Consider the following 15,695-nt stretch of genomic DNA (forward strand, 5'->3'; position numbering starts at 1 on the left):
GGGAACAATAAATGTACAATGGAAAAGTTATGGGCTACAGTAGCATGAAATGAGCAAGGGCCTGGTTACACACATTTTCCACAAAAATAAAAAAAGGCAACACAGCGATAAACTTAAAATTAAACCTGTGAATGAGTCCCATGGTGCAAACAGTGCAAGAACTTTGTTTGCCTTCTCTTGACCGTAAAGAGGAACAAAGCTCACAGATGTCAAGGTAATAGGAACCTGCAAGAAGAATGTACAATAATTCAGTAGACTTTTGCTAAAACAACAGTAGTAAAATACAGAGAGTTTATCAAGGTAAAAAAGAAGAACATTAAAAATTAAGTCCTTAGCAGCTATCTGTAAAAGACAAGCCTTTCTTTAAGTCCTTTCTTTAGACACATCTTCCACATCTTCCTAAAGACAAACTGCATTTAAAGAGCTCTGACTCTCAAGCTGTGGTAGATTTAGCTACAGTAATTTGTACAGCTCTTTTCTGCTGACAGTTTGCATTTGTGTGCACAACTGAAGTAAGTGCAAGGAGCCAGTATTATGTTCCCTTCAACAGGGAGAACATAATGCTGTGCAAGCTGTCAAAGCCAACAGAAGAATGGGGCAGTCAGTCAGGCACTGAAACAAGCTGGCACAGCAAAACTGTGTTTGTTAACAAGTTCTAATGCACTACAGTGGGAAGGCAAATTCAAAAGGGTTTTGTTCCCTGAAGTTACACACATGTTAGAAATTCTGAAGTTGCCTACTTGATATTCCTCCTCAGAAAAGAATATGGAAAGGGTCAAAAAATCTTCTTTTAAGGAATCAAGTAACTCTGTGGAAATGCATTTTGATATTTAAATTCACATGCTTCTATTACTAAATTAATGTATACAAAACTTGGCAGACATGAATGGTGTGGTAGATAGACTTGCTTAACAAATTTAAGAAGATTATGACATGCCATTGTCACAAATGAGGACATTAATACAAGCAATCATTTAGGCATACAGCACTTGTATAAATGTAGGAAAGTAGTCAAGACTCTGATTCTGCCAAGGAATCTGTGGCACTGACCTTTAGATCCCACAGAAAATCCTCTCAGCTCACTTACTTTACATTAAAACTATACACACTGCTGGTTTTATTGGTAGTATTTCTAATAAAAGCATTTGTCTGGACAGAACCAACACTGACCAACTCATCACAAAGGATAAGTGTTTAAAACATAAAAGTGTCACAGCTCTTCTCTACTAGAGATTAGTAACAGTGCAGGATATTTCAGATAAAGAAAAAAGAACCACTTTTTGAGATTAGTGAAGTTATTAATCAAAACTTGAACCCAAACATAAAGAACACTGAAGAACTGAGATAAAAAAAGAGCCAGTTAGCTTAAGTAAATCATGAACCCCTTAGTGATGACGGGTTTTTGAGAGTGCATGAAGTTTGATTCATCAGTTGAAAATTTAAGGTTATAGTCAGGTTGGGTTTTTTTATTTTTTTTTAATTGCTCTTTACATACAGATCCATTGCCTAGAAGCAGCACACAATAACTGAAACCCAGATTTAAACCCAGTTACAGAGTGAAAAAAATTTGAATTTGGAAAATATGAAAACTTTGATAAAATAGTTCTGAAATTCAAGAGGACTAGATATCTTAAATTTTAGATCTATAAGGATATTAAGAACACCAGTACTACAGTATTTGCTGGTTGTTACCTGGCGGTGGTCTGGCAGAGAAAAGAATTCAGGAGCGTTTGGATTCCTCCACCGAAGGGCAAAGAGGTAGTCCTCTGCTGAGTTCTCCAGTTCCTCATGACTGCAATTGTTCAATATATCCACAGGGAATGACATGCTCTTGAGAAATAAAGCAACATTATTAATGGGGGTACTTTGAGACACACACTCTGCCATTGACACTTACATCCATGACAGAAAAGAGAAATGCTCCAGCATTTACAATTAATTAGGATGGTGACCAGTAACACCCAGTCTGTAAAATAATCAAATCTGTGCTCATAAACAGAAAAGAATGAGATTAGCCTATAGATCCCCCTAGACCTCATTTGTGACAGATTTCCAACATACAAGCCTCATGTTTGCTGCACAAGCACATGCTGCTTTGAGGTGGTAGACTTGGTTATATCTCCCTCCCAGATGATGTTTATGATGTCACCAGTCATGTTACAACTAGGTGGTAAAAAAAGGAAACTACCCAGATGATAACAAGATAGAGTTAATTTGAGACTTTGCATTTAAATCCATCTCTGAAGAAACCAAAACATTGCTCAGGATTTTTGTCATCAACTGGCCAGTTAGTGTTCTTAACAGATGGTTGTTTCCAAAAGCATTTCAGCTGTGAACAGAAACTTACACAAGCTCATTAAAAACAAGAGCCCACAACAGACTAAAGAGAGACACTAGTGACGAGACAAGACTATAACACTGAAGCCAAACCATAGTGGCAATAACTCCTTAAAAGCTCTTAGATTCAAATTTTCCTTGTCAAAACAGTGTGAAATTAAAATGAGCAAGAGCTCCTGGAATCCACTGTGTGGTCTTCAGGTAAGGTTCTTCCAGCTCTATAAAACTATATACAGAAAGATACCCCACAGCTGCTCTAAAGATATGACTCATAATCTCAGAAGCCTGAACAAACACAAAAACAAGGTCATGAGAACCTTCTCCAGTGTTCTGGAGGAACATAGGGATTCTACTCTGTCTTTCTCAGCTCCCATGAACCCATCACACAAGTTTCTGAACACAGAAGTTTTCATACAAGTTTTATGATTCCTAGTCTTCTCAATGGAGGCTTATTTTTCACTTTTATTTTAAACCTTAGTGTGCAATGATTTTTTTCTTCTCTTTACCTTCAGTCCGCCTATTTTATCCACCATTCATTATTCTACTAACACGGGTAAATCAAGGGTGAAAAAAACATCTTATCCTGACTCAATCAGTAGAAATTAGAAATCTACATTTTGAAGGTTTTTAAACAGCAATAATATGCTGTTGATTGGAGAGAAGAGGCTGCTCCTTCTACAGAAGAGATTTTTTTCTCCTGTTATAATGGAACTTGGACATGACTTCATTGGCATCTACAACTACTGCCCTTAACATTGTTGCTGATGAAAACACTAATGCTCTCCATGAATGCTATTGTTCAGATATACACATGCATTCCTCAGAGCCATTTCCTTTCAAATTCAGGTAATTCCTTCTCCTCAACTGTTATTCGAATTTTATCCTGCCTTCCTCTCCAGTCTCTCACATTCCTTCTACTATTGCCCACTGACCCTGTCAGATACTTCACTGCATCTTGTAATTCTCCACCTGTTTCTTCCCACGTTTCAGGGCTGCCCTTGCCGTTGCTAACAGACAACTCCTCTGGCTCCTCCTGTTTGCAAGAAAACTGATTTCCAGAGCCAAAGGTGTGGGGTGCATGCTTTTGAGTGCAGCAACAATGCACAGCAGACAAAGGAGCTGCTGTCAGGGGTGAAATTCACCCACCACAAGCCTCCGTATCTCTAGCAGATATGGCTTGCCTGCAGATATGACAGTTCTCAAACACACCAGCAATTCTGCACAAACTATGCTGATAAGCACGTTGCAAGACAAAACAAGGAGGAGCATAAGATCATATGAGACTACTTCTACAAGAGGATGAGGTTTTGTCACCATGTTAACATGCAAGGTAAATTCAGCTGTGAAGAAATACAGGTATATGAAAACCACAAAATTTAATTTTCTGTATGCTGGCAGAAAGGGTAACCCCCCTCTATTACTAAACAAATACCTAAGTGCTTAGATAACTCTGCTATTAACAAAGAAATTGAGCTGAGGTTCCATTATTGCATGGCAGACAGACAAACAAACCAGAAGCTACAACTTTAAGCCTCTAGGTAATAATTCCTGACATTTTTTTGGAATAAAACAATGAAGGACCAAAGCAGAAAAGATGCAATAAGAAATTCAATAGATTATCTGAGTTCCAACCACTACAAAAATAAAAGCAGCAACCATATCTTTGCTTAAAAGCAAAAAAGCCTAATTACTGCATACATTAAACTACCCTCAAAATCACTCACAGACCTCTTTTCTGTTTGCTATTTGGGCTACCTAATTTCTCATGGCACACTTAGATTTTATTTGCCTTCAACTCCCAGTAGTCATTTTTGACTTTTCCTTTGCAGCATTTACAGAGAACATGTTATGCAAAAGAAAGCAATACAGAGAAATTTTCAAGACTAAATTAAGGAAAACCTAGTCAGCATCCCTTTATAAATAAACATTAATCTTTTTTACCATGTGGTAGATTAGATATGTAAAGTCACAAACTCTCATACACTTGTGTGTTGTATTTTGTCTCTGTGCTGAAGAGGTCAGAAAGAGTTCACATTTAAGTTCACTACATCCCTGAAGAAATCACAAATTCACAAAGCTATCAAGTTATAATAAAAGCATTAAACAAGTGATGAAAGAAGAATGTTCCATGCCAATCTACAGCACAGCATAAGGAATTAGATCATAATACAAAATGCAAGCATCTCAAATTTGAAATGCAAAATAACCTACCAAAGACAAATGAAATGTCTTCCAACAGTAATGAATTAATATTAGTCCCTCATTAAAACAGAGTTGGTTTGACAGTATGTATGTTGAACAAAGTAAAAATACAGATGGCTCCATATCTAGCCAGTCTCAAGTGAAACAGGAAAGAGAAAAAGGGCTGGAGAAAACCACTTTTCAGGTTTTTTTGACTACAGCATTAACATATTTTTGTTGCAGAGGCAGCAGGAGCAGCACAGGTCTCTACCATGGAGTTCCTCATGCCCCTTGTTGCTGCTCTAAACCTCCATGCACTGCACAACTGTAAAACTGTCAGGTCAGATCTTTGTCACACATTGCACGACCATGCTCTGCTCATAGGGTACCATTCCAATTGATTAGCACACAGTCAGGCTGACTGAGCACATGCAGTGTAGCCCTAAGCAACCAAACTCATCATGAGTACATAATATGCTTTTATGTACATTTGTACATAAAAGCATATTAGAAGAGTGTGTTTGGAGGAGAAGAAAGAAAATTAATTTTTTAAATGAGACAACTTGAGCATTTCATTTTTCAAGTGAAAGAAATCTTACACTCTTCAAAAACGTATCATTTAACAAAATAATATTAATGATTTTGTGTCATAAACTCACATGAATAATATTTGCTTTAATGTGGAATCATATGACTGTCTCCCTTGTCAGCATTATGCAAGCCATTACACGAGGAATGGCACGTCCTTTTTTAGGAACAGCTGCAGCACCAGAGGGTAACAGATCAGTTCATGGAATGCCAACAAAAACCACATTTAACAGAATGAGTGAACACATTCCTGTGCAACACAGGCATTTTATTCACAAAATCTTTATTACTATTAGTACTATGGCTAAGAAAAGCCATGGAATAAGTGAGTGACATTGGAAATTAGTTTAATTATAAATTATATCTACAACTCCTATTTCATCTCAGAGTGCATGAGAGGTGCACAGCACACACAGCTTCCAGCTTACATGTGGATTTCAGCAGGAACCAAGAGATCTGTTCATCTCCTTGCAGTTCCTCAATAATGAATGACACAAAATTGCAGAAGGATAATAACCCAAAAGCTATGTTATTTCTTGCAGTATGTCAGAGGGCTTAAATACAGCTTAAAATTGGGCTTGGGTGCCTTTAACTCAGGGAAAGTGGAGTTAGGCTAACAGATAAGGATTTAGAGAAATTACCAGCTGCAGCACAGACTTAATGTAAACACAGACATGTTATGTGATCTGCCTGAACTCCTCTACAAAACACAAAATAATCATTATCTCAGAGGGACCAGCGTGAGAAATACTTTACCGAGATAATGACATACTTGAACATTGTATCAAAACTTGACAAATACAAATACACAGTTACTTACACTGCACAGCTTACCTGAACCACTCATTCTCCTTAAAAAAAATAAAATAATAATTAAAAAAGAAATTACAAAAAATCAGCCAAGACCTTTTCAAGATAATATAATAACTGGGACAAATAATCATGCAGGTGAACAATCTTCAGGTTTAAATTTGTTTTTAATAATAAATAATTAAAATTTAAGTAGTTGTTTGGGGCTTTTTAAAATAGTGATTTGCAGTTTAGAGAACAGGTGTCAGGGTGCTCAAGCCATGACCTGCAAAATTTCCTGCTAACCCAGGAAAACCAGCTTAGACCCAGCCTGCAGGATACAAATACAAGTCCAGTCCTGTGATGAAGCACCGGCTCACTCACACAAAAAGTAACCTGCAGCAATATCTGACCCAAGCTTTGACTGATTGCAATGAGTGCAGAAGCATCAGATGACCAAACCCCTCAACGACTGCCATGCACTTCCAATGAATCATCACACACCTTAAACCAAGTTCTGTTTTAAAAATATAATCCATGATCCTACCACAACCTCCCAGACTAGCTGTGAGCTACACCCAGGCTCACATCATGGGAAGAGACATAAAAACCAAACTAAACAGGTATATATGTCCACACATACACCACTTCCAGAGAAAGCCAAGACAGGACCGCAGAAGTCCCAGGCAAGGCTCCAGGCCCAGACTGACGATGCACCAAAGCAGCAACGACCTTGATCAGAGCAGCAGGAGCATAATTTCCACTTTGCTTTGTTTGTTTCCTACCTTGCAGCATCCAGTTACTCATCTGGTGAAAGCTGTGAAACTACATAAAGGTTGTAAGAAAATTTAAAATTTTTTAAAAGTAGTCTTTTTAGTCTTCTGGCTTCAACTACAAAACAAAACCATCACATCTGCTACTAGAATTGCTAAGCTGTCTTATCAGTTATTCTATTAACAGATATATTACATAAATGTTTCTTTGCTTTTACTACCAGCTGTTATATACACACACCATTTTCACTTTGCTTCTTCTTTATTCAGCAACAAATACTTTAAACTGAGATAAGTTGTTTTTAAAGTTTTTTTTTATTTCTATAAATAGAGTCTCTGAAATACTTATGTTTAAAAGTTCATAATTTTCTATTATAAAAATAAGTAAATTTGAAACCTGTGCTAAGATAATTAGTCATTTAAGTATGTCTAAGAGAGTGAACAGTTGGTTTATCATAAGTCAACATAATTGAAATACATAGAGAAAACCTGTCTCATAATTACCTATTTAGACCACTACTGCAACAAAGGTTTCGAGTGTTATAAACATTCCCATCTCTTAAAACTCTATTAATTTTAATCTGTAATGTTACGTACATTGGCTGTAGGAAAAGGAATACATCGTAGGGAAGAGGTGTTAAAATTTTAAAAAACAGAATTTTTATTAGGATTTCTTGAAAACTGCACCAGCTTGAAGCAGCAACCATTATACACTCATCTGCCACATTGAATGGACAACTCAAGTCTTTCTCACTCAAATAACTATCTATTCAGAGGTAGGTTTTCTTAGGGCTTAAATCACAAATTTGGGGGTTGGACAGCAATTCTTCAAACCATGATCCACACAGTAGCACTAAGACATATTTCCCTGCAGTATAACTTTTGTTCACATTTTTTGAGAATACAAGCTAATAAATACAAGTTCTTGACAGCTCAGATAGATTTGCACTGTTTTCTTTATTTTTTTTTTTCTTTAAAGACAAAAAAAGATTTTTTTGGTTTTTTGTTTGGTTTATAGTAACATAAACCCCCAAAAATATCTATTCATGCGCAGCAAAATCACATATTGAAAGTTCTTAAGGAAACACATGGCACAAAAATTGCTGTCAACATCAACCAGGATCTCTGGATTAATATGCCAGCCACATTACCCGTAATCTCCTTGAAGCAGCTTATGCAACTCTGGTTTTCTATCAGACACACAAATCAAAGCTGTTGATTTAAACAAAACAAACAAAAAACACAAATCCTTTCCATTCATCAATTAGCCGCACAACGTAACTTACATGTATAGCACAAAATTATGAAATCTACATACAGGATTCAATTCCCCAGCAAGAATTATGGTCAGAAGTTCTAAATGCTGGCTTTGAACACTTTCATATCAGATGAAACATGAACACAGACAGAAAAACAAAGAGTCCTCCACATTAAAAAAAAAAAAAAAAAAAAAAAACCAAACCAAAAAAAACCACCACAAAACCAACCAAAAACAAAGTAACAAAAAAATCTTGCATCTGATTTCTTTAATTAAAGGTGACAGGGCAGTATCACAAGAAGAAATACAACTTCTCTCTCAAACCCATCTTAGGCAGGTAAGGTTCTTAGTAATATGCCAAATCAGCCACCTGTGTAACACCACTGGCATTTTACTCAAGTGATTTAAATTAGATAATATATTAGATAGCTTATTTAATCAACAACTAAGTATACAAGCTACTTAGGTATACAAACTACTGAGCTGTTATTTACATTTTTCTACAGTCTCTCATTTTAATGAGATTGTCTGGTTTTTTGAAGAACACTTCCTTCAGTAGGGAGTTTTGGAAACTAATGTGCACAAGTGTTTCCTACAATGAAAATGTGCCAGACATATGCTAAATTAAAATTCTGTGTTTGAGACTGATCAAAATAAACACAATTAATAAATTTGGAAAAAATAGTTTTTCTTAAAGAAACCTCTCATGCCTCCCCTTTCAACTTCTCCAATTCAAGGTGACCATATCCATATATAAAATGAAAACCATTCTAGTTGTGTTTGAAAATAATTAACATGTATAATTAACAAGACAGAAAGATACAGCCAGGTGGGATTATTACTTCATTAACCTGCCTCTCTCTGGCATTTATCTGATCTTTCCACTGCTCAGCACTCATTCTACTTTCTAATTTCCCACTTTCCTCTACCTTCTCTTCACTACATGACAAACCTGTTTAGGAGCTAGGAAAATAACACCAAACTCCACACAGATACCCCTAATGACCCACCTTTCCTCTCTGGTCACTACTCTTTCCCCCTTCCATGCCTTAGCAGTTTGAAGCTGCTGGTGTGCAGTTCTCCAGCTCCATCCTCAGCACCCTCCAATTTTTCTTCTGCAGTTTAGGCCTTACACCATCTGCTCCCAAAGACCTTAACGACCTTCTTATAGCACTCATCACTTAGAGTCCCCACAGCCTCTCTCCACGGGTGGCTGATGGGCCACCTGGAACATACACAGCCACACTTACTTCACAGGCACTTACTTCACACTCACAAAGTAGTTTGTGGACTTACCAAAACAGTGCGGGATTACTCCAAAAGAACTAGAGACACAGATAATTAGAAAGACTTCTACCTTGCCTTTCTCAAAGGAAAGCTAAAGTGAAAATCCTATGTCAATCAAGATTATCACACGTATCAAAAACATTTTTGTCTAAAAACAAAGGATTTAGACAACATACTTGGGCCACAGACCAGATAAGGAGTCATTACTGAGTCCCAGTCTGAGCCCAGTCATGTCAGGAAGATATTACAAGTTATCATCCCAGGTGACAGAGACAATTCTCACAAAAACAGTAATAGCTGTAAGTGGCCCCATATTTCCACGCAAAACAGCACCTTTACTTCCTCAGCTTTACAAAGGCCACAAAAACTGACTGCCTCTGTCTAGCTCTGTCAGTTGTAGTCAGCGGCAACTGTGTTTATCTTCCTCATCCCATCTTCAGAAGGATGGAAAAAAGGCACACATGGACTAAAACTAGAAAATTAGAAGTAAATCTTCCTCTGAAAAATAAACAAGTAAAATAATATGCAAGCCTCATATCAATACAATAAAAAGCTAGGAAAGAGTCAGACATCTTGTAAGCTGCTCCAGCTAGTAGGAAAAAAAAAAAGGTTAGGAAGGTCTGGTATTTGTTTGTGTAGAAATCCTGCTCCCATAACAAAGGAATAATAAAACATCAAAAAGAATATTTCATTGCCCAAAATCAGAATCAAGAATCTCTTCTGACTGACAGAATCAACTGACTTATATCTCTCTTCCCCAAAATGAACCTCTTCTCCCCAGTGTTCATACTTCCTTGTCATCCAAACAAATATTTAACAAAATCCTTAGTAGATTGATTCCTGAGCAGCTCTGTGTTTGCCTTTTAGTTCAGTAGTCTTATACTTGTGGATGGTTAATTTTTGTTTCCCACATTTGTCTGGGTATAGCCACTGCTGGTTTTGTTCAACCCATGACAGCCATGTTATAAAAATCCATCCATTAATGTGAATCCACAAGGTATCACTAAACATGTTGCTACAGGACTCAAGATCTATGTCTGCAAACTTTAGCAAGAATGTCTCTAATAGCAGAAAGGAATTCACACACAACCTCCTCCCTGGTGTCATCTGTCCTCATCTCCATCAGCAATCATCCTGACACTCCAAGAACTCACAAATTTCTGTCAGCACACTGCACTTCCCCCACTTCTCACTGTAGTACATGCTTATAAGACTGGAACTTCTAAGCTACATCTTCTAGTACCTAGGCTATCCAGGTGTACTTGAATTTTTGAAAAAACAAATTAATGAACAAACTGCTTTAAAAGCTTCAGTTACTTGTCTTCTCTGGAAATGCAGACATTGCTTGATTGTTAGTGGTGGGTTTGGATAACCTAAGTAAGCTACTCGTACTTCTGAACATACCACCTTACTGTACTTTGTTAAAAAGCAAACAAAACCCCCAACAAAAAGTACTAGTATTAGTAGAAAAAAGTATTCATACTGCTGACACAATATACTACCTTAAATCAGTGCTCAGCTTAAGAAGGAGTTGCCAGGAATCAGCTCATTATCTCCTGCTTCTTCAAAAAACTCCTTTCTACAGCTTCAGACTAAATGTTGACAACATAAACTCCCAGTGTTGAGGTATCAAAAGAAATAAATTATTCCAACATTTAAAAATCCTATAAAGTTGTCTGTGCTGCACTGCAGTAACATTTACATTGCTACTGTTAAAATCCCCAACTATTTTATCATTATCAACTCACAAATTATTCAAATTCCCCAGTTATGGTTATTGCTGCCTAAATCTACAACAGCTGTGAGGAATATTATTCAACCTAGGAAACATTTCTATTTGCAGAATATGCTGGCTGCAAAAGAGCTAGAGAAAAGACTGGTCTTCCAGCAAAGCACTGGCTAACTTAAGCACACTTCACATTTTTACACCTGGTGTTTTAGGAGCATGAAGGCAGCTAGGGTGAAGACAGCATTTCATACCATTTGAAGTTCACCGACTCTCCGTGCTGGGGAAAGGCCACTGCCGCACCAGAACTCCTGAACTGGGTGTATTCTTCTAGCACTGCCTCAGGGGCTACTGATTCGGCAGAGACCACACCTTTACTGATTGTTCTTCCCCTTCAGTAATCCACAGAATTGAAGAAACCTAATTAACCACCTTTATTTTACATGTTTTGATGAAGCTTAGAAGAAAGGATAACAGTGAATTCAATTCATCCTGGTCCATAAAAAATTTCTAATCATAAACAGTGGCAAGAGATGCCAGCCCTGTGAATACAGAGATGCCCTGTCCTACAGTATTCTGACACAAAATGATAATATGCACAAAAAAAAAAAAAAAAGACAGAGAGACAGCTCAGATTTGAAAACAAAAATCAAAACTATTACTTTGAATAACTGTACAACATACAGTTCAATATACAATTCAGAGAAATGGATTTTCCTAGATTTTCAATTCAACAAATAATTTGGAACTTATGGACTTATCATTCAAAACAATAGTAAGTTTTCCAGTTCACTTTGAAGGCAAAGAAACAGATATGTTAGTCCTGATAGTTCTCACTAATTTTATTGGGATTTTAGTAAAGATTTGAAAGCTCATGACTCTTTTGGGACAGGATTTTTTACATATTTTAGCAAGCTATTTAAAAGCTTCTCTGAAATCTCAGAGTCACTAGAGAACACCAACTAAATTTATAATGATTAAATAAATATATGCTGTCACATCCCATTGTTCAGGAAAAAAAAATCAGCAATAGCAGATGAAACTGCAAGAGTATGAGAGAATAGCTACAAAGACACTGCATGTGCCATTTTGGTTATGTTTAAAACAACGCAGTAGAGTAAATACATTAGAGCAGGCTTTTCCACTCAGACTTGTTTAATCCATGCTGCACTACCTGGAAGCATAAGTTTGAGAGGAGGGTTGAATTCTGATTGAATAATTTATTTTTTTTAAATCTGTCTCTATTGTGAGAAAATTACTTTTGTTGTTTTTCAACGGGTTACAAAATGTTTACCCAAGAGACATTGACTGACAAAAACAGTTCCAAAGGGAAGCGCACACCTCTACCACTGCTACTCCAAACATTCACAGGCAAAAGGATGACAGTGGCTTTCTGGAATGTATAGTTGATACAATGTGATGGATAAGTTACAACCTTCAGAGTCAGGAGTAAAGTACTTATCTGCGAGAAAACAAGAAACTGGTATTTTGCATGGAAAAATATTTAAGGAGTGCCCATGTGAAAATAAGCCTCAGTAGACATCACTTCAGCTCTAATGCCACATTTGTACTTGCAGTTTAGAAACATAATTGGCAACAGCTTTAAATGATCACCACTACTTGATATTCATTGCTTGACAGAAAATAGAGATTGATATAAAATCTTATCACATCTAAGAATGTAAAACAATGGAAGAGCACCTCTACTCTGGTAAATTTCTCTAGAATCATCAAATCCCATGTTTGTCCTTTAGTGATTCTGCATCAAACATGGGGGAAAAAAAAGCATTAAGAAGTGTTAGCCTTAGTACAGAAATGAACTCTGTCTTTCCCTAGCAAAGACTCTGCACTGGACTAGATAAGCAAGTATTTATATTTATATAAATTATATTTTTATATTTATATATTATATATATATTTATTGTATATATATTTATATATTTATATAACTATTTAAAACAAATTGTGCTTATATGAATTGCGGATAAGAAGAGCTTTAAGATAATTTTGTATTATCTTTACAACACTAACAGACATTAAAAAAGGAAAAAAACCTACACAAACACATAAACCTCCGCCTTTTTGATTATTAAATCAAAGAAATATTATCTACCTTGATGCGCATACTGAATAAATTAAGAGTATTTTCCAATTCATTTTGTAAAGTGTCTAGTTATGTAACACTCCAAAAAGAGTTCTGGATCACGCACTGCTGAAGAGATATAAATGTACAGTAGAATCCCATCTTAATTACTCATCCTGCACAACAGGAAAGAAAGACGCTGTAATACATTTGATTCTGCATAAAGAAAATTATAACAAACATCAGACTGGAGAAGGGGAAACAAGGAAAGGACTTAAAACCTGCCTCTGTTAGTGGCTCTAAAAAAACAGTGTTGAAATTGAGATGCTTGCTGACATTAATAACACTTGAATTCGAACATTGATTTCATAAATCACCCTCTGCCCTAACATTTTTCCACTACGAAACAGGTGATGAATGTTTTTTTCACTAGCGACCAAGAGAAAAAGCAAGAAGTTCTTTGGTACCTGGAGGAGGTCAATTAAACAAGAAATTCCTCAACCAATGTGGTTGAGGAAATGGAGAGAAGATGCACTCAGTTCCTACAGAGTTTGTTGCAGGAGGAAAACCACAGTCACTCTAATCTGCAGCAATCTTTTATAGGTCCTCCAGTGAGACAGCACTGATTTTATTATAATGATCACTCTGACATAATTCTTATTCCCCATACAAACTGGTGAGCTTTGTACTAGGCTATGACCAATGGTACAGCCCAATGTATAAAATGAGTAAATGCAATTATGCAGAACAAGAAAAGAATTCCCTCCTCCTGTGTTGCACGTACACAAAAAAGCAAGTATCAGCTGAACAGGGTCCCCACACCAAAGGTTAAGTTTCTAAATTTCTGATTATTAATAACTGAAAAGTCCACAGCTCAGAAGGGCTGAAAGACAATTTTTTAATCTCTTCTTCTAAAAAAAGCATTAATACATGTATTAAATTGGTGAGTTAATATATTTTGTTTTCTATTAATGCTAGTAAAACCTTTTGCTCTAGCCCTCAGTGCAATCCACTTTCTCAGGCTGCATTTAACACTCATAAGCAGGACAGCCGTGCTACGTCAATGGATATCTTAGGCAAGATGCTTCCCTACGTTTTAAGAGGAATGAACCAACCCTACCTCAAAAAAAAACTGCAGAAGATTTACACATCATATGTAGGAAAACAGAAGAGTGTGAGTGCATGAGCAATTGTGTGTGTCCACATGTATTTGCACACGTACACACAGCCATCTTTGCGGGAGACAGCAACTGTAGCATTGCAATTACTGTTTTCATACATGCGTAGAGGTGTATAGATGTATAAATGGCTCTTACACGTGTATGTGGCTACGACACGTAAATTTCAACGCTACAATAGAAGACCCCACAAAAGATGGCTGGTCCTGGCCAACACGGAGCGGCCTGGGCCAGAGCTCACACCGAACTCGGCGTGCCGCAAGCTCCGCCAAGGCCGGGGGAAGCTCGGGGGATCGAGCTCGGCCGGCGCCCGCCGCGGGGGAGCCGGGCCGGTCCCACGGGCCGGTCCCACGGCCCGATCGAGCCGCCGCCGCCCACCGCCCGCCGGCCCGGCCCGGCCCTGCGCGGCCCTGCCCGCCCGCGATGGCAGCGGCGGGGTCGGGCACTGCCCGGGCCGGGAGAGCGCGCCCGGGGGGCGGCGGCGGCGGCGCGGGCGGGATGCGGCCGGACACCTGGAGCCCGGGGCGGCCGCGGGGCCGCGGGCAGCGCAGCCCAGCCCAGCCCAGCCCGCCCATCGCCTCCCGCCGAGCGCCCCGGACCGCCGCCGACCGCCCCCGCGCCCTGCCCCGCCAGGCCCGGCTAGGCTACAGAGATGCGCGACCCTCGGCAGGTCACCGCGACACCCCGCCGCGCCTCACCTCAGCCGCCCGGGCGAGCAGCCTGCCGCGGCGGCGCGGGGACAAACGGAGAAGGAGGCGGCCAGGCTCCCTAACAACGTTCACGACACTCCCCCGCTCACCTCCGGCTTCGCCCGGTCCTGCTGCCCGGCGCCTAATATCATCTCCCCCGGCGGCCTCCCCGCCCCTCGCCGCTGACGCACTCCCGCTGATACGCCTGGAGCCGCCGCCGCTCGCCCCGCGTCGCCCGCCATGACGGCTGCGGGGACCCCGCATCGCCCCCCCGGCCGCGGCGGGTGTGGTACCCGGCACTGTCCCTGTCCACGGCCGGCCCCACGAGCAGAGCCGGTACCCACGCCATCGCTCAGCACCGCTGGGCTGGTGGCACCTGTCCTGGGGCCCTGGCATACAGACGGAGCCCGGAGCTGCCTCAGAGGTCTGTGGTACTCGCAAGGAGAACGGAGAAAGGCTCCTGGTATTGGGTTTCGCGCCACAAAGCTAGGGGTGAACTATCCCCTTTGCAGGAAAGGTGACCTCATGGACTCGGGCAGTAAGGATTGCTTCCACATTTCCAACAACTCACTGTGGACCAGCCCGAGCCCTCACCCCTCCTCCTGTTACCAAATTGGGGTGCTGATTGAACTCAGTTACTACTCAGTTACTACTCAGTTACTACTCAGTTACTACTCAGTTACTCACAAGCCTATTTTCCTAAGAGAAACATTAATCCCTGTTCCCCAGCACTGACCACTACTGGCCTCAGCACCTGAGTATCCGCCCCCAAGAAGACCTGTATGCCAGGAAGCTGAAGAGCACCA

General features: G+C 39.4%; 1 protein-coding gene across 4 annotated transcripts in view; it reads right to left on the reverse strand.

Moving 5' to 3' along the window:
- Positions 1 to 15,102, reverse strand: part of FAM169A (family with sequence similarity 169 member A) — a 38,336-nt gene extending 23,234 nt beyond the window's left edge. For 2 of the 4 annotated variants that reach the window (XM_059492403.1, XM_059492402.1), the window contains exons 1-3: positions 15,000 to 15,102; positions 1,693 to 1,830; positions 126 to 225 (exon numbers count right to left, since the gene is read on the reverse strand). In XM_059492403.1, the coding sequence (XP_059348386.1) occupies positions 126 to 225; positions 1,693 to 1,830; positions 15,000 to 15,041 (280 nt within the window). In that variant the 5' untranslated portion in view covers positions 15,042 to 15,102. The other 2 variants (XM_059492404.1, XM_059492405.1) reach the window with 2 other exon arrangements.
- Positions 15,103 to 15,695: the final 593 nt, after the last annotated feature.

This window comes from Ammospiza nelsoni, chromosome Z, assembly GCF_027579445.1.
Source record: "Ammospiza nelsoni isolate bAmmNel1 chromosome Z, bAmmNel1.pri, whole genome shotgun sequence".
Lineage (NCBI taxonomy): Eukaryota > Metazoa > Chordata > Aves > Passeriformes > Passerellidae > Ammospiza > Ammospiza nelsoni.